This window comes from Carcharhinus amblyrhynchos, unplaced genomic scaffold (assembly GCF_965287045.1).
Source record: "Carcharhinus amblyrhynchos unplaced genomic scaffold, sCarAmb.v2.hapA scaffold_41, whole genome shotgun sequence".
In the NCBI taxonomy this organism is placed as follows: Eukaryota; Metazoa; Chordata; class Chondrichthyes; order Carcharhiniformes; family Carcharhinidae; genus Carcharhinus; species Carcharhinus amblyrhynchos.
In genome coordinates this window covers 2,364,705-2,390,287 of record NW_027649782.1, presented here as the reverse complement: position 1 = coordinate 2,390,287, position 25,583 = coordinate 2,364,705, and the positions used below count along the sequence as shown (strand labels likewise).

Here is a 25,583-nt window from a genome sequence, read left to right as displayed (position 1 = left end):
AACAGTGGACTTGTTCGGCTAAATGGTGCTTTGATATTTAAGATATTTAGGGCGGCACGGTAGCACAGTGGGTTATCACTGCTGCTTCACAGCTCCAGGGACCTGGGTTCGATTCCCGGCTCGGGTCACTGTCTGTGTATGGAGTTTGCACATTCTCCTCGTGTCTGCGTGGGTTTCCTCCAGGTGCTCCGGTTTCCTCCCACAGTCCAAAGATGTGCGGGTTAGGTTGATTGGCCGTGCTAAGAAATTGCCCCTTAGAGTCCTGAGATGCGTAGGTTAGAGGGATTAGTGGGTAAATATGTAGGGATATGGAGGTAGGGCCTGGGGTGGGATTGTGGTTGGTGCAGACTCGATGGGCTGAATGGCCTCTTTCTCTACTCTCGGGTTTCTATGATTTCTATAAACATAAGAACTCGGAGCAGGAGTAGGCCACCTGGTCCTTGAGCGTGTTCCGCCATTCCATAAAATCATGGCTGATCTTTTTGTGGACTCAGCTCCACTTACCTGCCTGCTCACCATAACCCTTACTGTTCAAAAACCTATCCATCCTTGCCTTAAAAATATTTAATGAGGTAGCCTCCACTGCTTCACTGGGCAGGGAAATCCACAGATTAACAATCTTTTGTGTGGAGAAGTTCCTCCTCAACTCTGTCCTAAATCTGCTCCCCCTTATTTTGAGGCCATGCCCCCTAGTTCCAGTTTCATCCGCCAGTGGAAATAACTTCTCTGCTTCAATCTTATTTATTCCCTTCATAATCTTATATGTTTCCGTAAGATCTCCCCTCATTCTTCTGAATTCCAATGAGTATAGCCCCAGTCTACTCAGTCTCTCCTCATAAGCCAACTCTCTCAACTCTGGAATCAACCTAGTGAATCTCCTCTGCACCCCCTCCAGTGCCAGTATATCCTTTCTCAAGTAAGGAGACCAAAACTGTACATAGTACTCCAGGTGTGACTTCACCAGCACCTTATACAGCTGCAACATAACCTCGCTGTTTTTAAACTCCATCCCTCTCGCAATGAAGGACAAAATTCCATTTGCTGCCTTAATTACCTTGTGCACCTACAAACCAACTCCTTGAGATTCTTGCACAAGGACACCCAGATCCCTCTGCACAGCAGCATGTTACAATTTTTTACCCTTTAAATAATAGTCCCTTTTGCTGTTGGTCCTACCAAAATGGATGATCACATTTACCAATATTGTACTCCATCTGCCAGACCCTTGCCCACTCACTTAGACTATCTGTATCCCTTTGCAAACTTTCAGCGTCCTCTGCACACTTTGCTCTTCCATCCATCTTAGTGTCACCTACGAATTTTGACACACACTTGGTCCCCAACTCCAAATCATCTATGTAAATCGTAGACAATTGCAGTCCCGACACTGATTTTGTGGCGAATAATTCAACTCAGGCACTGATTGGGATTCTCTGACCTCGCCTGCAGCTGGGATTCTCCAGTCCCGCTGCTGCGATTCTCCAGTCCTGCTGCTGCGAATAGCGTTTTGGCCGAGCAGCAAATTCTTTGTCCTCTCTGGCAGCAGGATGTGAACAGCCAGAGAATTCCAGCCCTTGAATCTTACACTCCAACAGCTTAGAAAAGACTCTGACAGATGTTGTTCCTCTGTCTGAGCTGAATATTAAATCCCATTCCTGTTACACACACTGTTCTTTCTAATCATCAGGTTTATTAGATCAGGAAAAGAGTGGATAATATTCAATGCAGCATAACAGAAGAGGGCTGGAGAACGAAATGGTTATATATTGTTGTATTAGCTATAATATGTCATGTGTAAGAGTTTCTGAGGGCCACATTTCACAACTGCAGCAGAGTCTATAGCAGGCAGCATTGCAACATTAAACAGTGAAACCATTGTCGATTGTCGGAAAAAGCCACCCGATTCACTAATATCCTTTACGAAAGGAAACTGCCATTCTTACCTGTTATGGCCTTCATGTGACTCCAGACCCAATGTGATTAACTCTTAAATATAAGAATATAGTAAGAATACAAGAACTTGGAGTGGGTCATCTGGCCCCTCGAGCCTACTCTGCCATTCAATAAGATCATGGCTGATTTTTTCCTGGTCTCAGCTCCACTTACCCACCCGCTCACCATAACCCTTGGTTTCTTCAAAAATTTATCTTTCTTTGCCTTAAAAACATTCAATGAGGGAGCCTCAACTGCTTCACTAGGCAGGGAATTCCACGGATACACAACCCTTTGTGTGAAGAAGTTCCTCCTCAACTCAATCCTAAATCTGCTCCCCCTTATTTTGAGGCCATGCCCCTTAGTTTTAGTTTCACCCGCCAGTGGAACCAACTTCCCTGCTTCTATCTTAACTATTTTCATCATAATCTTGCATGTTTCTATGAGATATCCCCTTATTCTTCTGAATTCCAATGAGTATAGCCCCAGTCTATTCAGTCTCTCCTCATAAGCCAACTCTCTCAACTCCAGAATCACCCTAGTGAATCTCCTCTGCACCCCCTCCAGTGCCAGTATATCCTTTCTCAAGTAAGGAGACCAAAACTGTACACAGTAACTCCAGGTGTGGCCTCACCAGCACCTTATACAGCTGCAACATAACCTCACTGTTTTTAAACTCCATCCCTCTAGCAATGAAGGACAAAATTTCATTTGCCTTTTTAATTACCTGCTGCAGTTGCAAACCAACTTTTTGTGCACAAGGTCACCCAGGTCCCTCTGCACAGCAGCATGTTGCAATTTTTGTACCATTTAAATAATACTCCCTTTTGCTGTTATTCCTATCAAAATGAATGACCTCACATTTATCAACATTGTACTCCATCTGCCAGGCCCTTGCCCACTCACTTAGACTATCCCTTTGCAGATTTTCAACATTCTCTGTACACTTTGCTCTGCCATTCATCTTAGTGTTACCTGCGAACTTTGACACACTACACTTGGTCCCCAACTCCAAATCATTAATGTAAAATCGTAAACAATTGCAGTCCCAACACTGATCCCTGGGGCACACCACTAATTACTGATCGCCGAGCTGGAAAACACCCGTTTACCTCCATCTTTTGCTTTTTGTTAGTTAACCAATCCTCTATCCATTACCCGTAACACTGTGCACCTTTACTTTATGCAGCAGCCTTTGGTGAGGCACCTTGTCAAATGCCTTCTGAAAGTTCATTCTAACCCTAGCCCTCTGAAATGGCCTAAGCAAGTCACTTAATTCAGAGGCAATTAGAGATTGGCAGCAAATGCTGGCCCAGTCAGTAATACTCACATCACGGAAAAGAGTACAGAAAAAAACACCAGCACCAACTGATTTGTATTCCTTTATGAAAGTGGCAGTGGACAGCTTTAACTTCTAATGATGGGAAGAGACACTCCGGATATGAGGGCTCATATTGGCAACTGTGTACAACTTGACCCCAACTTCCAGTTTAACCTGATGGATTTGGGCATATTTGAGTAGTCATTCTGAAGAGGTGGTGGCGAGTCACTGGTTTTATGTTCAAAGTGCCATTCCTCCCGTTTTGACAACCATTTACATTTAGCAGCTGTGGGCGGTGTTTGAGGTCAAAACTGCTGGGATCGGGAGCAGGAAGTCTCCCTCTGGAATTCTCCAGCAGTAACCATCAGCGGCAGCGCCAGGACCTCATAGAAACTTATAAAATTCTAACAGGACTAGGCAGCGTACATAGAGGAAGGATGTCCTCGATGGCATGGGTGTCCAGAACTGGGGATAAGGGTCTGAGGATACAGGGCAAACATTTTAGCTCAGAAATGAGGATAAATGTCTTCACCCAGGAAGTGGGCAGACTGTGAAATTCACTACCATAAAAAGCAGTTGAGGCCTAAACGTTGTGTGTTCTCAGGAAGTAGTTAGATATAGCTCTTGAGGTGAAGGGCTCAAAGGATATGGAGGGAAGGCAAGATTAGGCTATTGAATTGGATGATCAGCCATGATTATAATGAATGGTGGAGCAGGCTCAAAGGGCCAAATAGCCTCTCCTCTTGCTCTTTTTTTTTAATCTTTCTATAACCAAACGCACCACCTCTCTCAGTCCCCCCACCCCCATCCCCACCTCCCTGTCCATCCCGATTGCTGGTCCAATATCCAACGATCCTTGTCTGTGACCTTACGGTGTGGTGGCACAGTGGTGAGCACTGCTGTCTCACAGGGACCCAGGTTCGATTCCCAGCTTGGGTGACGGTGTGGAGTCTGCACATCCTCCCCGTGTCTACGTGGATTTCCTCCGGGTGTTCCAGTTTCCTCTCACAGCACAAAAGACGTGCTGGGTAGGGTGCATCGGCTGTGCTAAATTTTCCCTCAGTGTATCCGAATAGGCGCCGGAGTGTGGCGACGAGGGGATTTTTACAGTGTTAATGTAAGCCTACTTGTGACACTGACAAATACACTTTAAGTTTGACCACTGAGTGTATTGTGCGGTTGCCATCTGATTGAGAATGTTAATGATGAAATAATACTGGTGAATTGAAATGGATCTCTGTATTCCTGCCCATTGTGGATCTTGATCCTGCCCATTCCTTATTTATTGGGGTTGGGATGTCAGTACTGGAGAGTGTAATGCTGAATGTAGACTCCCCGAGGTTGGACTCAGCTGGTGTCTGTCATCATTAATATTCCCAACTTCTGTGCGCAAATGAAAAAGGATCCAAAGAAAACTGGTTAAAACAGGACAACATCCAAATCATAAATCCAAACAGTCTTGTCACATCTGGAACTGGGATCTTGGCCAAAATGTGACAAGTATCCTTGCAGTAAATTATAAATGAAACACAAATGTTCATCCTCAATGGGTAAAGGATATTTAAATCTCCCAGAGATATTCCTTATTCATACAAAACTCCGATATCCTTGAGAGAACCTGGATGGGTATTAGTTCAGATTGAGCATTACAGAGATACCTTACTGGAGATTTGCCCAAAGCAGGTCGGGAAAAGGTTTAACACACGGAAAGTTAGGGAAAATGGGGAGAAGAGGGCCGAATGGGACCGAGTGTCGAATGGGGGTGAGGTTTGAATGGGGATAAGGACTGAATTGGTGTGAGGGTTGAATGGTGGGGGGGGGGTGAAAGTTGAATGGGGGGAGAGAGGGTCGAATGGGGGGAGTGAGGGTTAAATAGGGGGAGTGAGGGTCAAATGGGGGGAGTGAGGGTTGAATGGGGGGGAGTGAGGGTTGAATGGAGGGAGTGAGGGTCAAATGGAGGGAGTGAGGGCTGAATGGGGGAGTGAGGGTCGAATGGGGGGAGTGAGGGTCGAATGGGGGGGAGTGAGGGTTGAATGGGGGAGTGAGGGTTGAATGGAGGGAGTGAGGGTTGAATGGAGGGAGTGAGAGTCAAATGGAGGGAGTGAGGGTCGAATGGGGGGAGAGAGGGCTGAATGGAGGGAGTGAGGGTCGAATGGGGGGAGTGAGGGTCGAATGGAGGGAGTGAGGGTCGAATGGGGGGAGTGAGGGTTGAATGGGGGGGAGTGAGGGTCGAATGGGGGGAGTGAGGGTCGAATGGGGGGAGTGAGGGTCGAATGGAGGGAGTGAGGGTTGAATGGGGGGAGAGAGGGCTAAATGGAGGGAGTGAGGGTTGAATGGAGGGAGTGAGGGTCGAATGGGGGGAGAGAGGGCTGAATGGAGGGAGTGAGGGTTGAATGGGGGGGAGTGAGGGTCGAATGGGGGGAGTGAGGGTCGAATGAGGGGATGGAGGTTGGTGGGGGGGAGCGAGGGCTGGATGAGATAAGGGCTGAACGGTGGGATGAGGGTTTGCTTGGTTACCCCATTCTTGCTGAGCGGAATTTGAATAGAGAATAGTTAGAGGGATAGTGACGCAGCAGGAAATAAATCTGGAACGATCTGTTTGGGGTTTAGGAATTTGTTAAGTGTTTGTTCAGAGAGAGTCCGGTCAGTGTGACGCAGAATAAACTGAAAAGCTAAAACTAATGTAACAATATAAACCAAACGTCAGCAATTTCACAACATTGATCGGATGGAAAGGACAGGGAGCGGGTTGGGAGTGTTAGCCAGACCTGGTTATGTTACTCACTGGTGCAGGGCGCAGAGGGAAGGTCAGAAGCCGATCTGTAATAGTTGGCATCACACTGACAGAAGAGAGCAGCCATCATGTCGGAGTGGCTGTGGAGAGGACATTTAGCACAGAGCTGGTCTCCGGAGCTTGACTTGAAGAATCCAGGCTCACAGGCTGAAATCAAATTAAACAGATATCTCAGTATCGTCTTTTGACAAAACCACCAATCACTTCAATTACCCTTTTCAATCAATCTCAAAACACTTCCTGCTGCAAAAGGCTTTCATTGATGAATTAATGTTTTATTCGAGTCGCGGAGACTGGTGAATAACGTGTGTTTCCATTATGTATTTAAAACAAGCTGATTCCATGGGTGATGGTTTAGATCTGCACAGGGCTCAGCACACACTCCTTCGAGCCAGCTACACACTGAAAGTTCCTGGAGGCCAAAGGTGGAGGTCAAAAATAGCAGTGGATCAAATGATGGATCACTTCAACAGCAAATGGCTCAGAGGAAATAGAATTAAACATTAACTCAGCCAGATAGCCCATGTCAGAATCATAGTATAGAAAGGGGCCTTCAGCCCATCGAGTCTGCACTGACCACAGTCCCACCCAGGTCCTACCCCCATATCCCGACATATTTTACCCACTAATCCCTCTAACCTAAGCATCCCTGGACACTAAGGACCAATTTTAGCATGGCCAATCAACCTAACCCACACATCTCTGGACTGTGGGAGGAAACCCACGCAGACACGTGGAGAATGTGCAAACTCCGCACAGACAGTGACCTGAGCCGGGAATCGAACCCAGGGCCCTGGAGCTGTGAAGCAGCCATGCTAACCACTGTGCCACCGTGCCGCTTGGTAAGAAAGCAAAACAGTTTCTTCTCTCAGTCTCAGGCAAGTTCCTGTGAGATTAAGGAGTTTCTAGATGGTGGACCTATTGCTGTAGAAGAACCTAAAGGGAGGCCTTCCTTCCTTTCCAATGTGGAAGGCGAGGAAAGTCTGCAGAGGGATCTGGATAGGCTGAGCGAGCGGGCGAGGACCTGGTAGATAGAGTACAATGTTAGCAAGTGTGAGGTTATCCACTTTGGCAGGAATAATAGTAGGAGGGATTATTATTTAAAGGGCGAAAAGCTGCAGCATGCGACGGTGCAGAGGGACCTGGGGGTCCTTGTGCATGAGTCGCAAAAACCCAGTCTGCAGGTGCAGCAGGTGCTCAAGAAGGCGAATGGGATACTGGCCTTTATAGCGAGGGGGATAGAATATAAAAGCATGGAGGTTTTGCTGCAACTGTACAGGGCACTGGTGAGGCCGCAGCTGGAGTACTGTGTGCAGTTTTGGTCACCGCACTTGTGCAAGGATATTTTGGCCTTGGAGGGAGTGCAGAGGAGGTTCACTCAGCTGATACCGGAGATGAGGGGGTTGGACTATGAAGAGAGACTGAATAGACTGGGTCCGTACTCGTTGGAGTTTAGAAGGATGAGGGGGGATCTTATAGAGACGTATAAGATAATGAAAGGGATGGATAGGGTCGAGGTCGAGAGATTCTTCCCACTTAGAAAGGACAGCAGGACTAGAGGGCACAGCCTCAATATAAGGGGGGGGTGGGGTTTAGAACGGAGTTGAGGAGGAACTTCTTCACTCAAAGGGTGGTGAATCTCTGGAATTCTCTGCCCGTTGAAGTGGTGGAGGCTACCTCGCTAAATATTTTTAAGACGCGGGTTGATGGGTTTTTGATAAGAGAGGGGATTAAGGGTTATGGGGAGAGGGCGGGAATGTGGAACTGAGCCACGACAGATCAGCCATGATCTTATTGAATGGCGGGGCAGGCTCAAAGGGCTAGATGGCCTATTCCTGCACCTATTTCTTATGTTCTTATGTTCAATACTTGTGTTTCAATAATCCAACAACACAGGAGGGAAATCTACACAAAGGCACAATCTTATTCATAGAATAGAATCATAGAATCATAGAATCATAGAACCCTACAGTGCAGAAAGAGGCCCTTCGGCCCATCGAGTCTGCACCGACCACAATCCCACCCAGACCCTACCCCCCATATCCCTACACATTTACCCGCTAATCCCTCTAACCTACACATCCCTGGACACTAAGGGGCAATTTCTTAGCATGGCCAATCAACCTAACCCGCACATCTTTGGACTCTGGGAGGAAACCGGAGCACCCGGAGGAAACCCATGCAGACACGAGGAGAATGTGCAAACTCCACACAGACAGTGACCCGAGCCGGGAATCGAACCCAGGACCCTGGAGCTGTGAAGCAGCAGTGCTAACCCACTGTGCTGCCCTTCAGTAAATGTAGATGCTTCAGTAAATATACACATGAAATACATTTACCTGTACTGAGTGAGTGTGGGTGTGTGAGAGAGAGAGAGAGAGAGATTTCTACTCAACACTGGATTAAAACAGTGCGTATCTATTTCTTGACATGCAAATGTGTTAAAGCAGATCATGGGGTCATTTTGGAAGAACTTTTACGAATTGAACTTATCTTAAAGCTTGTAATAAATTAATTGTTCACCATTAAATTTCATACTGAAATGTGTTTATTAAATCATTCCTGACGTACTGCCAATCGTTATGACAGAGTGAAAAAAGTGAATCGGAATCAGGACTTTGCAAAGCATTATCCAGCCAACGAAGTCTTGTTGAATTGTAGTTATTTAAGTTTGGGGGAACAACAGGGACAAGGGTGTGAACTCGGAACATGTGACGATGTTTTTTTTTCCTCTGCTGTGTGTTAAGGAATTTGGTGTGAGGAACCATTACCATGGATTTGCCTGGGAGCAAAACCTAGATATACTCCACTTAGCAACAAGAGAGAATCTACCTGACAACAGCAATAGCCTACGTTGGGGCTGCTGCCTTTTCCCAGTAATGAGATTAGCAGGCATCTAGGCAAGACCACATCTGGAGTATTATGTACAGTTTTGGTCTCTCTATCTAAGAAAGGATATACTTCCCATAGAGAGGGTTCAGTGAAGGTTTACTAGACTGATTCCTGGGATGGGATGGTTGTTATAACTGGAATTTACTGGAATTTAGAAGAATGAGAGGATTGTATTGATACTCAAATTCTGACAGGGCTGGACAGATTGGATGCAAGATGTTTCCTTTGGTTGGGGTCTAAAACAAGGGATCACAGTCTTAGGATGCATTTAGGTTTGAGATGAGTAGAAACCGCTTTCACTCATGGTAAACCTGTCGAATTCTCTACCACAGAAGGCTGTGGTGGCTAAGTCATTGAATATATTTAAAAAGGGATAGCTATATTTCTAGAATTTAAAGGCACAAAGAGTTATGGGGAAGTAGTGCCAGTATGGTACTGAGATTGATGATCAGCCATGATCAGTGGGATTTTCTGAACCATTGACGTTAATGTCTTTGCAATGGCTCGCCACATTTTCCAGTCTCGCCCTTGCTGAACTGGGGTCATCAACTCCCACCAATAAAAATTCTCTGCTGATTTTAACCAGCTATCATGATGCTTCTCGGTTTCTTTTTTGGCTTAAGTAGAAAAAAGAGTGAAGGACAGAATAGAAAATAAAAACAAAGGAATGAAACCCAGACAGAGAAGCTGCTCAGATACATCAGTGATCACCAGCAAACATGAACACTCACAGCATTACCCCCCACGCAGCACCGGGTAACACACTGCTGAGTTATTAACTTATATAAATTCTCTGCTCTCTGCTGGGAATGAATGGGATGTCAGTGGGATATGCTGGGAATCGATGCAACTCTGATGCTATGTGGACAGATAGTGAGGTTAGTGGGATTGCCCCTGGGCTATTTCAGGGGGATTTCAAATTTGAGAGGGAGATAGGGAAATCTCAGGGATGTAAAATAAACATAACTCCTGGGGACTTTTATGGTCTTGGCTCCTCTTCCCGCTGTGTTAGCCTGGCTTAAATGCCACATTTTAATGGGGCAGCACGATGGCACAGTGGTTAGCACTGCCACCTCACAGTGCCAGGGACCCAGGTTCAATTCTGGCCTCAGGTCACCGTCAATGTGGGGTTTGCACATTCTCCCTCTGTCAAGCTAGGTTTTCTCCGGGTTCCTCCCACAGATGTGCAGGTTAGGTAAATTGATCATGTCAAATTGCCCCTTAGAGTCAGGGGGACTAGCAGGGTAAATATGTGGGGATTACAAGCATAGGTGTTGGTGCAGGCTGGAGCCTCCTTCTGCACTGTACAAACTCTATACTTTTCCCACTCAGGTCGCCAGTTAAAATTGATGGCAGGACCCAAGGACAAAATCAAAACTGGATATATGTGAGTAATAGAAACAGAAAATGTTGGATAAACTCAGCAGGTCTGGCCGCATCCGTGGAAACAGAAACAGAGTTAACGTCTCCAGCCTGTATGACCCTGCTATGGCCTTGAAACGTTAACTCTGTTTCTCTCTCCACAGATGCTGCCAGGGCGGTTGAGTTTATCCAGCATTTTCTGTTTTTATTTCTGATTTCCGGCATCTGTAGTATTTAGTTTCACGCATGCGTAATGCCTGAGGTCGGAGACTGTCTTTTCTGCCCGAACAGATTAAAATTGGGAGCACTCTTAGGAGAGATCAACAGTTTAGACTAGTATCCTCGTTTCTCCATTTTACTGGCATTCCATTTTAAAGTACAAATTTAAGTTTATTTATTCATGTCACAAGTAGGCATACATTAACACTGCAATGAAGTGACTGTGAAATTCCCCTAGTCGTCACACACTGGCACCTGTTCCGGTCAATGCACCTAACCAGCATGTCTTCCAGACTGTGGGAGGAAACCGGAACACCCGGAGGAAACCCAGGCAGACACGGGGAGAACATGCAGACTCTGCACAGACAGTGACCCAAGCTGGGTCCCTGGTGCTGTGAGGCAGCAGTGCCAACCAGTCTAGACCATTCAAGACGAGCTGAGACGGTATTTTTCTTTCGCTGTTTTACCGATTCCTCTCTGGGCGGCCAGCTTTCTACAGTGTACCTGGGTGATGATAAGTCTGCATTGAGCAGTTAGGGTTATAATCACCCTCCTATGTGAAGCACTACACCCGCCTCCCTAACCAGTGGGATGAAGGTAATGGAGATTTCAGGAAATTTCTTCCAAGTTCCACAAGACAATTGGTCAAACAGTTTTTATCCACCAGCACTGCTCACACTGAACTTGGACAGACACTGGAAGAGGGATAAGCTGCTCCCTAGGGTTAAACCAGTAATCAGAGCAATGAGGCAAAGCTTTGTCCCTGATTCATGCCAGTTTTGGTCTGAAAACAGCTGAAGAAGTCGGGCAGGTTTGATTTTGCTTTGAAAGATTGCAAGCTGCCTGGATGGACGGCGAGTCATCAGTGCCTGGATTCCCTTTTCACAACCTGCACATCAATTGTTCACGAAAAGAGTCCAAATATTTAAACATCAGAAAACAACTCAAAATGACGGGGGAGGAAATGGCTGGCGGTTCGATTAGTGTTGTGTGAGATTGACGGACGTACAAAGCTTCTGCCTGCTATTTCCACGTGGCTATGAGGACACATCAGACATAACCAGGCCTCCACTTTCACCGCGTTCCCACTAACCAAACAAGGTTCAGACACAGCTTTGGAGAACATAGAACATAGAACACTACAGCACAAACAGGCCCTTCGGCCCACGAGTTGCGCCAATCACATCAACACCTATCTATAACCCCCAATCCCATAAAACCCCATATACTCATCCAGAAGTCTTTTAAAAGACCCCAGCGAGTTCACCTCCACCACCACTGACGGCAGCCGATTCCATTCAGTCACCACCCTCTGAGTGAAAAACTTACCCCTAACATCACTTCTGTACTTGCCTCCCCGCACCTTAAACCTGTGTCCCTCTCGTAGCGACCATTTCAGCCCTGGGAAATAGCCTCTGAGAATCCACCCTATCCATTCCTCTCAACATTTTATAAACCTCTATCAGGTCGCCTCTCAACCTTCGTCTCTCCAGGGAAAAGAGACCCAGCTCCCTCAACCTAACTTCATAAGGCATGCCTCCCAATCCAGGCAACATCCTTGTAAATCTCCTCTGTACCCTTTCAATAGCTTCTACGTCTTTCCTATAGTGAGGCGACCAGAACTGCGCACAGTACTCCAAATGAGGCCTGACAAGGGTCTTATAAAGAATGTCATAGAATCTCTTCTTTCTCATTGACCAGGATGATTAGAATCGGAAAACTTGATGGGGCACATCCCTCCGCACCCCCCCCCCCCCCCAATCCCCAGCTGCGCATTCACATTCCACTGAGGATCTGGTTGTTGTTTTCCTCCCTCGTGAGGAAGTTCCGCCTCGGAGTTCCGTCGACCAACTTTTTTGTCCAACATCTCACCACCAGTGTCAGCGACAGAGCCAAAATCCCAGGAGTCCAGGCACTGCGTAGTGTGGGGGCTCAGGGGGGAGGGGAGGTGAGGCCCAGAGGAGTGGGGTGTTGGGGCGGGATGGGAGGAGGGAGTGCCCCACCTCCACCCCACCTCCAGGAGTCAGAACTTTAGAGGGTTGCCCAGTGTTAAAAAGTGGATGCTAATTCCCAAACCTCCTCCTGACAGCCTGGAAACTGAGGCTGGGTGGGAAATGGTTCTTAAGTGGACCGTAATCGGCTCAGTTCATGCAATGGTCAGCCTGAAACTCACCTATCCAAGCGTAAAATGTCCATCCTCAAAAATAAACGGGACGCTAGCAAAAAAACTGGGATTCCTGCCCAGAACTGGCAATATCCCAATTAATACACAAGCAATTAACGAGTTTGATGACCCATTCACGGACCCCCCACCATTCATCCATCTCTCCAATGTGGGATGCGCTGAGCAGGCTTTGGTGCTGGTAATTACCAGCGTGGGCCTGGTAAGCTGGACACCGAGGGTTGAAGGACCTCGGTTCACTGGCCATTTGTCCCTGTGTGCTGCTGCACTTCAAATCTGATGGGTAGGAATGAAGATATTAATCACAGCGCTGCCTGAAATCACCTTGCCGCTCCTAGCCTTGACCAATCTGAAGATCATTCCTGGTCAGTTGGCAGGGTTTTAAATCACTGCAGCACTCCATTCTGCAGCAGAGATTTCCCTTTCTCCCTGTCAGAAGCTGCAGGTGAGAGCAGACCCTTTGATGTCCTGACAGAGAGGAGATGTCAATTTCACTGGGGGAGGGTTCCCTTCTCCACAGCTGTTCACTCAGCCTCAATATATTCACATGGATATGAATCTGAGCCTTCATAGAAAACTGAAACCTTTGAAACCCTCTCTATTCCATTGAAAACATTTTTTCTCTTCCAGTTCCATAGTGCAATGCTTTGAAATAGGCTTTGATTGACAGGTGAATGGCTTCCTACTAAGCCTCCAATCAGCTGCATTTACTTATCTTTCGCTGATGCTCCATGCATTCCAATTATCTCTATTTTTTTCTAACGCCAGTGTTTACAAGGAATCAAAGCCTGATTGACAGCTGTGGTTTCTTCAAAGGGTTTTACTTCCTCTTTTAGAAACATAGAAAAACTACAGCACAATACAGGCCCTTCGGCCCACAAAGCTGTGCCAAACATGTCCCTTAGAAATTACTAGGCTTACCTATAACCCTCTATCTTACTAAGTTCCATGTACTTATCTAAAAGTCTCTTAAAAGACCCTATTGAATCCGCCTCCACCACTGTTGCCAGCAGCGCATTCCACTCACCCACCACTCTCTGAATAAAAAACCTACCCCTGACATCTCCTCTGTACCTACTCCCCAGCACCTTAAACCTGTGTCCTCTTGTGGCAACTATTTCAGCCCTGGGAAAATGCCTCTGTCTATCCACTCGATCAATACCTCTCAACATCTTATACACCTCTATACACCTCTCCAAGGAGAAAAGGCCAAGCTCCCTCAACCTATCCTCATTAGGCATGCCACCCAATCCAGACAACATCATTTTGTAGACCACTTGTTCAAATAAAAGCTGTGTGTATATATTGGGGTTGAATGAAGAGCTGAGGAGAAGGGAACTTCCATCCCAAGGGAGAATGGTGAGTCAATCCCGAGCTCCCAGCCCAAGCCCACCCAACAGCCTGACCCTTGGGGGGGGGATGTGTTTCGGTCCGCCTTGTCCAACGAGGGGCATACACGCGATGGGTCGTGCGAGGGCTGCTCTTGGATGTTTCGAGAGTAGCCTAGTACTTCACGTCATTAGTGTCCGCTTAAACTGGACCAGATGCTGGGCAACACGACAGCTCAGTGACTATCACTGATTGCTGTGCAGACACATGGATTTGGGCCGGTGTCTGTGGGAGTTTGTGCATTCTCCCCGTGCTTGCGTGGGTTTTCTCCAGGTGCTCCGGTTTCCTCCCACACCCCAAAGATGTGCTCTTAGGCTGATTGGCAGGAATAAATTGTCCCTAAATTAGTTTCTCTCAATGTGGATGGCCATAAAACATTAGATAGGGGTCATGGGTAGAGAGGGGGACTGGTGATGTTGAGATGGCGGCGCGGGCTCGTTGGGCCGAAGGGCCTGTTTCCCAGGCTGATTTTGTTCTTTAACAGGATATGTGGGTTAGGGGGATTAATGGGGTAAGTACATAGGGTTATGTAGCTTGTCCTCGGGTGGATGTAGCTGTTACTGGGAGGATTGCTCTAAGGTTCATGGTGAGACATAGAGGAAGGATGCCCAAAGTAGATTTTTTACTCAGATAGAGGGGGAGGCAGGATAGCACAGTGGTTAGCACTGCAGCTTCACAGCTCCAGGGTCCTGGGTTCGATTCCCGGCTCGGGTCACTGTCTGTGTGGAGTTTGCACATTCTCCTCATGTCTGCGTGGGTTTCCTCCGGATGCTCCGGTTTCCTCCCACAGTCCAAAGATGTGCGGGTTAGGTTAATTGGCCATGCTAAAATTGTCCCTTAGTGTCCAGGGATGCATAGGTTAGAGGGATTAGTGGGTAAAATATGCAGGGATATGGGGGTAGGGCCTGGGTGGGATTGTGTTCGGTGCAGACTCGATGGGCTGAAGGGCCTCTTTCTGCACTGTAGGGTTCTATGATTCTAAGCTTGGTTGGGGCGTGGAATACACTGCTTGCTGTGATAGTGGAGTCGGACACTTGAGGATCTTCCAAGCAGTTATTGGATAGGCACATGGAGCACTCCAGAATGATAGGGAGTGGGATAGCTTGATCTTGGGATTGGACATAGCTCGGCACAACATTGAGGGCCGATGTTGTACTGTTCTATGATCTATGTTGCGGGGATAGGGCCTGGATGAGATGCTCTGTCAGGGTTTGAGGCAGACTAGATACGCCGAATGACCTTCTTTGCGCTGAACATAGAACATAGAACATTCCAGCGCAGTACAGGCCCTTCGGCCCTCGATGTTCCGCCGACCAGTGGAACCAATCTAATGACCCTCTAACCTAAACTATTCCAATGTTATCCATATGCCTATCCACTGACCATTTGAACACCCTTAAAGTTGGCGAGTCCACAACTGCTGCAGGCAGGGCATTCCACACCCTTACTACCCTCTGAGTAAAGAACCTACCTCTGACATCCATCCTATATTCATCACCCCTTAATTTAAAGCTATGTCCCCTTGTGTTAGCCATCACCATCCAAGGAAAAAGGCTCTCACTGTCCATCCTATCTAACCCTCTGATCATCTTGTATGACTCAATCAGGTCACCTCGTAACCTTCTTCTCTCCAATGAAAATAACCTCAAGTCCCTCAGCCTTTCCTCATAAGACCTTCCCACCATACCAGGCAACATCCTGGTAAACCTCCTCTGCACCCTTTCCAATGCCTCCACATCTTTCTTATAATGCGGCGACCAGAACTGTACGCAATACTCCCAGTGCGGCCGCACCAGAGTTTTGTACAGTTGTAACTTGACCTCACGGCTCCGAAATTCAATCCCTCTACCAATAAAAGCTAACACACCGTACGCCTTCTTAACAACCTTATCAACCTGGGTGCCAACTTTCAGGGAGCTATGCACATGTACACCGAGATCTCGCTGCTCGTCAACACTACCAAGAGTCCTTCCATTAGCCCGATGTTCTGTACAGGGATAGGAGGAGGGATAGGAATATTTAACTGCAAATGTACAGGCAACACCTGGAATATTGTGTGCAGTTTTGGTGTCCTTATCTGAGGACAGATGTCCTTGCTGGAGAGGGAGTACAGCGAAGGTTTACCAGGCTGGTTGCTGGAATGGCAGGTCTGTTATATGTGGAGTGACTAAGTCAGTTTGGATTGTATTCATTAGAGTTCAGAAGAGAAAGGATCTTACAGAAGATTCTAACAGGGTTAAAATAGGATTCAGAATGTTCCCGATGATAGGGGTATCCAGAACTATGGGTCATAGTTTGAGGATAGGGGGTAAACCTTTTAGGACTGAGACGAGGAGAAATTTCTTCATCCAGAGAGTGGTGAATCAAAATGAATGACAGAGCAGGTTCAAACAGCCAAATGGCCTCCTCTTGTTTCTGTTTTCCAGGTTTCATAGAATCGATAAAATCCTTACAGAGCAGAAGGAGAATTTTTAGCCCGCTTAGTCTGCACCAATCACAATCCCACCCAGGCCCTATTCCCATAACCCTTCCTGTTTACCCTGCTAATCCCCCTGACATTAGGGTTAATTTATCATGGTCAATCAACCTAACCTACACATCTTTGGAATGTGAGAGGAAACCGGAGCACCCAGAGGAAACCCACGCAGAAATGGAGTGAATGTGCAAACTCCATACAGACAGTGACCCGAGGCCGGAATTGAACCTCGGTCCCTGGCGCTGTAAGGCAGCAGTGCTAACCACTGTGCCATCCCAAAGTTTCTATGTAGGGATTCTACGATTTAAGGTAATAGATTGAGAACATCGGCTTGCAAAGAGATCCAATGTGATCCAATGTTTGGTGATATATTAGCACAGCATGTGAGATGTTTTGTTCATGGCTGGCTATGTGCAAGATTGCATAGAAACATGAATGCATGAGGTAATCCAGGGCAGAGGAATATCAAAAGGAGAAACTGAAACCCTGGAAGTGGATCCTTGATGAAGACATCCAAGAGTAAGCATTGTTTGGGAGACAATTCCAAGGTGTGTTCTTCAAGAGCGGAGTTTGGAAGTTCTCATAGTTCCAAGTGTGACAAGTTTCTAGGAAGGAATTGGCTTCAGGGTGTGGGGTGTCTGACCATATTGCATCTAATGGTTTACACGGACAGTGAATTTAATGAGAACATTAGAGTATAAGACAGAATTTTTGAAATTTGTGTTATCCTTTTATATCAACGTAGCTGGGGTGATGTTCAACTTTTCCTGTTTAATGAGTGTTTTTGTTAACAGTTCACCGCAGCCTCCTGTGACTCTGTTCAATAACTGCCCTCCACATACGTAAACAAAAAATAAGTTAGAATCTGTCAGTCTGGTTCCACTCTGGTCTTTGACTAACCCAGCAATTACAAGCCCGGATTGTAACATGACTGAGTTTAAGCTCACTTGAGAAGCCTTTGATAATGGCCTCAGTCGGAGAATCCCTGCAGTGCAGAAGGAAGTAATTTGGCCCACTGAACCTACACCAACAACAATCCCACCCAGGCTCTATCCCCGTAACTCTACATATTAACCGTGCTCGTCCCTCTGACACTAAGGGGCAATTTAACATCCACCCAACCTGCACAGCTTTAGTCTGTGGGAGGAAACTGGAGCACCCAGAGGAAACCCACGCAGACACAGGGAGAATGTGCAGATTCCACACAGTCAGTGACCTGAATTGAACCCGGATCCCTGGCGCTGTGAGGCAGCAGTGCTAACCACGGTGCCACTCCAAAGCAATGTTTAAACATTTCAGAAGTGTGGTTGGATGACAGACTCCGAGAGGCTGCTATTTATCTCACCCTGTCTGGCATGATTCTCAATTTAGTAACACCTTAAGTTGTCTAAAGCGGTTGCCAAATGGGAGATGAAGGAATGTTCCTTGAACCACTTAAATTAAAAAAAACTGCTAAATGCCGGAAATAAAAACAGGAAATTAAGGAAAATCTCAACAGATATGGCAGCATCAACGGAACGAGAAACAGAGTTAATGGTTGGAGAGACGGGGCATGGGGAGGTCCGTTGACCTCGGGAGGGATTTGACAGTTTTGGGGTGAGTGAGGCTGTAAAATCCCAGCCAATGCTACAGGTTTGTGAGGCTGGAGCTGAATCAACTGGAGATATCAAAAAACATGTTTCAATTAACGCCACTTAGCGAATGCAAGAGGTAGAACGGAGGCATTAAAAACTCATCAGGATACTTTGCATGAAAAAAGACAGCTTTGCATTATTAAGTGTCAATTATATGTGATTGAAGATAGAAAAAGTATTTTCACAATCATTATCTGTGTTGTGCGACCTACGATCATTGCATTTTCCAAGGAATCCCATTACCTCTGATCTCTGTGTATCTCTTGCATAATTTAGAAAATAATGACTGCATTATCTTTAAAAAGCTGCAGTGGGAGAGAGGCAGTGCAAATGCGTGTTTGCTTTGATAACTTCATCAAGACAATTTAGTCACTTTGTATTTTGCTTGAAGGATTTGCTTATTAAATACTCTGTACGGCAGTAACTTTTCTCACATAAACTCTGGCCCCCAGGCAAGACTTTAAAATGCTGACACAAGATTAGAATCAGTATTGCAACAATGGATTATAATATTGAGGCAAATATTTGGACAACATATCTGAACAGTCTCTGATTTTAACAGCTTGTTTGGCAGTTTTTGGGGGAACCAGCTGAGAGATGATTCTTCTATGATTCCATGTGCACAGGTTTGGTTTGCATTTCTCTGTGTCAGGATTAAGGGCTTATTTACAAGTAGGCTCACATTAACACTGCAATGGAGTTCTGTGAAAATCCCCTAGTCACAACACTCCAGCGCCTGTTGGGGTACACTGAGGGAGAATTTAGCACGGCCAATGCACCTAACCAGCACGTCTTTCAGACTGTTGGAGGAAAGCAGAACACTCGGAGGAAACCCGTGCAGATACGGAGAGAACATGCAGACTTCATTCAGTCACCCACTCCTGTAATCGAACCCTGGCACTGTGAGGCAGTAGTTCTAACCACTGTGCCGACCAGTAAGGTCACAGACAAGGATCATTGGCAACCAGGAAACTTGTGCCAATGATCCTTGTCAGGCGGGTACTGACGATAGATCAGTTACTCCACTCAGACTGGTTTGGAACGTGGGATTGTGGGTTTACCTAACCACAACAGAAGCAATTATCAACCAACGTTCTACACTGAACCAAATAAATGGAAGACCAAACGTTTTGTGAGCGACACAGGTTTTAAACAATGTTTTATCGATGGGGATACACGGGCAGAGAGGTTAATGGAACATAGAACACTACAACACAAACAGGCCCTTCGGCCCACAAGTTGCACCGATCATAGCCCTACCTACCAGGCCCATCTATAACCCTCAATCCCATTAAATCCCATATACTCATCCAGAAGTCTTTTAAAAGATCCCAGCGAGTTCGCCTCCACCACCACCGACAGCAGCCGATTCCACTCACTCACCACCCTCTGAGTGAAAAACTTACCCCTGACATAAGGACATAAGAAATAGGAGCAGGAGTCGGCCATCTAGCCCCTCGAGCCTGCCCCGCCATTCAATAAGATCATGGCTGATCTGAAGTGGCTCAGTTCCACTTTCCCGCTTTCTCCCCATAACCCTTAATCCCCTTGCCTACCAAAATCCTATCTACCCGCGTATTAAATATATTTAGTGAGGTAGCCTCCACCACTTCAACAGGCAGAGAATTCCAGAGATTCACCACCCTTTGAGTGAAGAAGTTCCTCCTCAACTCCGTTCTAAACTGCCCCCCCACTTATCTTGAGGCTGTGCCCTCTAGTCCTGCTGTCCTTTCTGAGTAGGAAGAATCTCTCTACCTCTACCCAATCCATCCCCTTCATTATCTTATACGTCTCTATAAGATCCCCCCTCATCCTTCTAAACTCCAACGAGTACAGACCCAGTCTATTCAGCCTATCTTCATAGTTCAACCCCCTCAACTCCGGTATCAGCCTAGTGAACCTCCTCTGCACTCCCTCCAAGGCCAAAATATCCTTGCGTAAGTGCGGCGACCAAAACTACACACAGTACTCCAGCTGTGGCCTCACCAGTGCCCTGTACAGTTGCAGCAAGACCTCCCTGCTTTTATATTCAATTCCCCTCGCTATAAAGGCCAGCATCCCATTCGCCTTCCTGACCACCTGCTGCACCTGCAGACTGGGTTTTTGCGACTCATGCACAAGGACCCCCAGGTCCCTCTGCACCGTAGCATGCTGCAGCTTTTCGCCCTTGAAATAGTAGTCTTTCCGACTATTATTCCTGCCAAAGTGGATAACCTCACACTTGCCAACATTGTATTCCATCTTCCAGGTCCTCGCCCACTTGCTCAGCCTATCCAGATCCCTCTGCAGACTTTCCACACCCTCCGTACAATTTGCTTTTCCACTTATCTTTGTGTCATCAGCAAATTTCGACACCTTACACACAGCTCCCTCCTCCAGATCATCTATATAAATAGTGAATAGCTGAGGCCCCAGCACCGATCCCTGCGGCACTCCACTAGTCACCATCCGCCAATCCGAATAGCACCCACTGACACCCACTCTCTGCCTCCTATTTGACAGCCAATCCTCTATCCACGCTAACACCCTACCTCCAACTCCATGCCCCCTAACCTTCTGCAACAACCTTTTGTGCGGCACCTTATCAAACGCCTTCTGAAAATCGAGAAACACCATATCCACCGGTTCCCCTCCATCCACTGACATCTCCTCTGTACCTGCTCCCCAGCACCTTAAACCTGTGTCCTCTCGTAGCGACCATTTCAGCCCTGGGAAATAGCCTCCGAGAATCCACCCTATCTATTCCTCTCAACATCTTATAAACCTCTATCAGGTCGCCTCTCAACCTTCGTCTCTAATAAGAACATAAGAAATAGGAGCAGGAGTTGGCCATCTAGCCCTTCGAGCCTGCCCTGCCATTCAATAAGATCATGGCTGATCTGTCGTGTCTCAGTTCCACATTCCCGCCCTCTCCCCATAACCCTTAATCCCCTCGCTTATCAAAAACCCATCAACCCGCATCTTAAAAATATTTAGCGAGGCAGCCTCCACCACTTCAACGGGCAGAGAATTCCAGAGATTCACCACCCTTTGAGTGAAGAAGTTCCTCCTCAACTCCGTTCTAAACTGCCCCCATTCTTTATCTTGAGGCTGTGCCCCCTAGTCCTACTGTCCTTTCTGAGCGGGAAGAGTCTCTCCACCTCTATCCTATCCATCCCATTCATCATCTTATATGTCTTAATGAGATCTCCCCTCATTCTTCTAAACTCTAACGAGTACAAGCCTAGTTTATTCAGCCTCTCCTCATAGTTCAACCCCCTCAACTCCGGTATTAGCCTAGTAAACCTCCTCTGCACTCCCTCCAAGGCCAAAATATCCTTGCGTAAGTGCCCCGACCAAAACTGCACACAGTACTCCAGCTGCGGCCTCACCAGTGCCCTGTACAGCTGCAGCAAGACCTCCCTACTTTTATATTCAATCCCCCTCGCTATGAAGGCCAGCATCCCATTCGTCTTCCTGACCACCTGCTGCATCTGCAGGCTGGGTTTTTGTGACTCATGCACAAGGACCCCGAGGTCCCTCTGCACCGTCACATGCTGCAGTTTTTCGCCATGTAAGTAATAGTCCTTCCCACCATTATTCCTACCAAAGTGGACCACCTCACACTTGCCAACATTAAATTCCATTTGCCATTTCCTGGCCCATTCGCCCAGCCCATCTAGATCCTTCTGCAGACTCTCCACACCCTCCGCACAATTTGCCGTTCCACCAATCTTGGTGTCATCAGCAAATTTCGACACCCTACACTCGGTTCCCTCCTCCAGATCATCTATATAAATGGTAAATAGCTGAGGCCCCAGCACCGACCCCTGGGGCACTCCACTAGTCACCAACCGCCAATCCGAATAGCACCCATTGACCCCCACTCTCTGCCTCCTATTTGACAGCCAATCCTCTATCCACGCTAACACCCTACCCCCAACTCCATGCCCTCTCCAGGGAGAAAAGACAGAGCTCCCTCAACCTCGCGTCACAAGGCATGCCACCCAATCCAGGCAACATCCTTGTAAATCTCCTCACGGTTCAAGGGGAAACTTCCAGCTTGGGACATAGATAGTTGAAAGCACTGTCACCAACTGTGGGCCAAAGAATACCAGAGATACACAAGAGGCCTGAAGGTAGTCATTATGAGTGCCGATAGGACTGGGGGAGTTTACAGAGATAAAGGGGTGAGAAGCCATGGAAGCTTTTGGAGACAATGGGTGGAATTTTACAACGGGGAGGGAGAGGCAAAGGCCTGGTGGTATCATCGCTAAACTGCTCATACAGAAAATCAGACAGTATTCTGGTGTTCGAATCCCATCAAGGCAGGTGGTGGAATTTCAGGATAGGGGTAGCAGAATCTTTGGATGAGCTTCAGTCTGTGGAAGGTGTGAAATGGGAAGTTAGTCTGCAATATGTGGGAATCGTGGAGTTAACAATGGCAGGAATGAGGAGTGTTTGAATTGAGACAGCTGATGTTATAGAGGTCAGTGGTCTTGGTGGTGGCTGTATGTATTCTAAATCCCCGCTGAATGGGGCATTAGCCAAAAATCGGGATTCCCACCGAGAAGGCAATTGGGATTTGCCCCAACCACCCCGCTGATCTCAATTGGGTTCCCACCCAAATTGGGTGGATACCCCAAAATGTAAAACAGTTCGTGGGTTGGGTGACCTATTCACCAGCCTCCCTCCACTCACCCATCTCCCCAGCAGAAAATGCACCAGCTGGGCTTTAGTTGACCAGCGTGGAGCCAGTGTGTTGACCATCGATGGAGATCAAGGAGTCATTATGCACTCTCTGCTGCAGATGAAGGAACTGCCAAAGTTCCTCAGAGTGGGGGAGGCTTGTGTTGGGGCAGTGGGTTGATCTCTGCACTATTCCCTGGGACGGGAGTCCTGTGGCTGGACTGTCCCTTCTATCCTTGGCAGAGCTGAAGATTCCCCCTGGCATGGTGAATTCAGGCAGCCCTGTGGCCCACATCTGTACTCCCTCCACACACACACACCCCCTCCCTCCTCTTCCTCCACCTCTCTTCTTTCTCTCCCCACCCCTCATCCCAGTCATCTGCCAGCATTTTGAATCATTGCACCATTCCATTCTGCATCAGGAATTTCCCACCAGAAGCTGCAGCTGTCAAAAAGCTATAAAGAATGATAAGGTGGATTATGAGATTAAACCAGCTCAGAATATAAAAACGGATAGCAAAAGTTTCTACAAATATATAACACAAAAAAGAGTTGCGAAAGTAAGCATTGGTCCTTTAGATATCGAGAAGGGTGATGTAATAGCACCACAACAGCTCAGTGACTATCACTGTTTGCTGTGCAGATACATGGATTTGGGTCAGTGTCTGTGGGAGTTTGCACATTCTCCCCGTCCCTGCGTGGGTTTTCTCCGGGTGCTCCGGTTTCCTCCCACACCCCAAAGATGTGCTGTTAGGCTGATTGGTGTAACAAATTGTCCCTAGATTATTCTCCCCTGAATCTGGTTTCCAATGGGGTTACCATAAGCATAGACACAGGTCAAGGGCGGAGGAGGAAAAACACATTGTTAAGATGGCGGCGTGGGCTCGTTGGGCCGAAGGGCCTGTTTCCCGTGCTGTGTTGTTCTTTGAAATGAGGAAATGGCTGAGACATTGAACAGGTATTTTGTGTCGGTCTTCACAGTGGAAAACACAAATAACATGCCAAAAATTGACAGGAAGGTTATGGCAGGTAAGGACCTAGAAACGATCACTGTCATGAAAGAGGAAGTGTTGGGCAAGTTAATGGGGCTAAAGGTAGACAAGTCTCCTGGTCCTGGTGGCATACATCCCAGGATACAAAAAGAAATGGTGGGAGAAATAACAAATGCACTAGTGGTAATTTACCAAAATTCGCTGGACTTTGGGGTGGTTCCCGCAGGTTGGAAAACTACAACTGTGATGCTACTGTTTAAAAAAGGAGGTAGACAAAAGGCAGGCAACTATAGGCCAGTTAGCTTAACTTCTGCAGAGGGGAAAATGCTTGAATCTCTCATCAAAGAAAAAATAGTGAGACACCTGGATATAAATTGTCCCATTGGGATGACGCAGCATGGGTTCATGAAGAGCGGGTCACGTTTGAGTAACTTGGTTGAATTATTTGAGAACATTACATGTGCAGTGGACAGTGGGGAACCTGTGGATGTGGTGTATCTGGATTTCCAGAAGGCATTTGACAAGATACCGCACCAAAGACTGCTACAATAGATAAAGGTGCACAGTGTTACGGGCAATGTATTAGCATGGACAGAGGATTGGTTAACTAACAGAAAGCAAAGAGTGGGGGTAAATGGGTGTTTTTCTGGTTGGCGATCAGTGACTAGTGGTGTGCCTCAGGGGTCAGTATTGGGATGGCAATTGTTTACGATTTTACATTGATGATTTGGAGTTGGGAACCAAGTGCAGTGTGTCAAAATTCATAGATGACATTCAGATGGATGGAAGAGCAAAGTGTGCAGAGGACGCTGAAAGTGTGCAAAGGGATATAGATAGTTTCAGTGAGAGGGTGAGGGTCTGGCAGATGGAGTACAATATTGGTAAATGTGAGGTCATCCATTTTGGTCAGAATAACAGCAAAATGGACTATTATTTAAATGGTAAAAAATTGCAGCATGCTGCTGTGCAGAGGGACCTGGGTGTCCTTGTACAGGAATCTCAAGGAGTTGGTTTGCAGGTGCACTAGGTAATTAAGGCGGCAAATGGAATTTTGTCCTTCATTGCCAGAGGGATGGAGTTGAAAAACAGTGAGGTTACGTTGCAGCTGTATAAGGTGATGGTGAGGCCACACCTGGAGTACTGTGTACAGTTTTGATCTCCTTACTTGGGAAAGGATATACTGGCACTGGAGGGGGTGCAGAGGAGATTCATTAGGTTGATTCCGGAGTTGAGAAAGTGAGCTTATGAAGAGAGACTGAATAGACTGGGGCTATACTCATTGGAATTCAGAAGAATGAGGAGAGATCTTATAGAAACATATAAGATTATGAAGAGAATAGACAAGATCGAAGCAGAGAAGTTATTTCCACTGGTGGATAAAACTAGAACTAGGGGGCATGGCCTCAAAATAAGGGGGAGCAGATTTAGGACGGAGTTGAGGAGGAACTTCTTCAGCGAAGGGTTATGAATCTGTGGAATTCCCTACCCAGTGAAGCAGTTGAGGCTCCCTCATTAAATGTTTTTAAGCAAAGATAGATACATTTTTGAACAGTAAAGGAATTAAGGGTTTTGGTGAGCGGGAGGGTGAGTGGAGCTGAGTCCACAAAAAGATCAGTCATGATCTTATTGAATGGTGAAACAGACTCGAGGGCCAGATGGCCCACTCCTGCTTCTAGTTCTTATGTGAGCAGACCATTCTGAAGTCCTCTGACAGAGAGGAAA

General features: G+C 46.9%; 1 protein-coding gene across 1 annotated transcript in view; it reads right to left on the bottom strand.

Moving 5' to 3' along the window:
- The window catches only part of epha8 (eph receptor A8), a 570,939-nt gene that overhangs the window by 185,776 nt on the left and 359,580 nt on the right, over positions 1 to 25,583 (bottom strand). Inside the window, exon 4 of the mRNA XM_080181519.1 lies at positions 6,039 to 6,194. Coding sequence (XP_080037645.1) covers positions 6,039 to 6,194 — 156 coding nt within the window. The remainder of the gene's footprint in view (positions 1 to 6,038; positions 6,195 to 25,583) is intronic.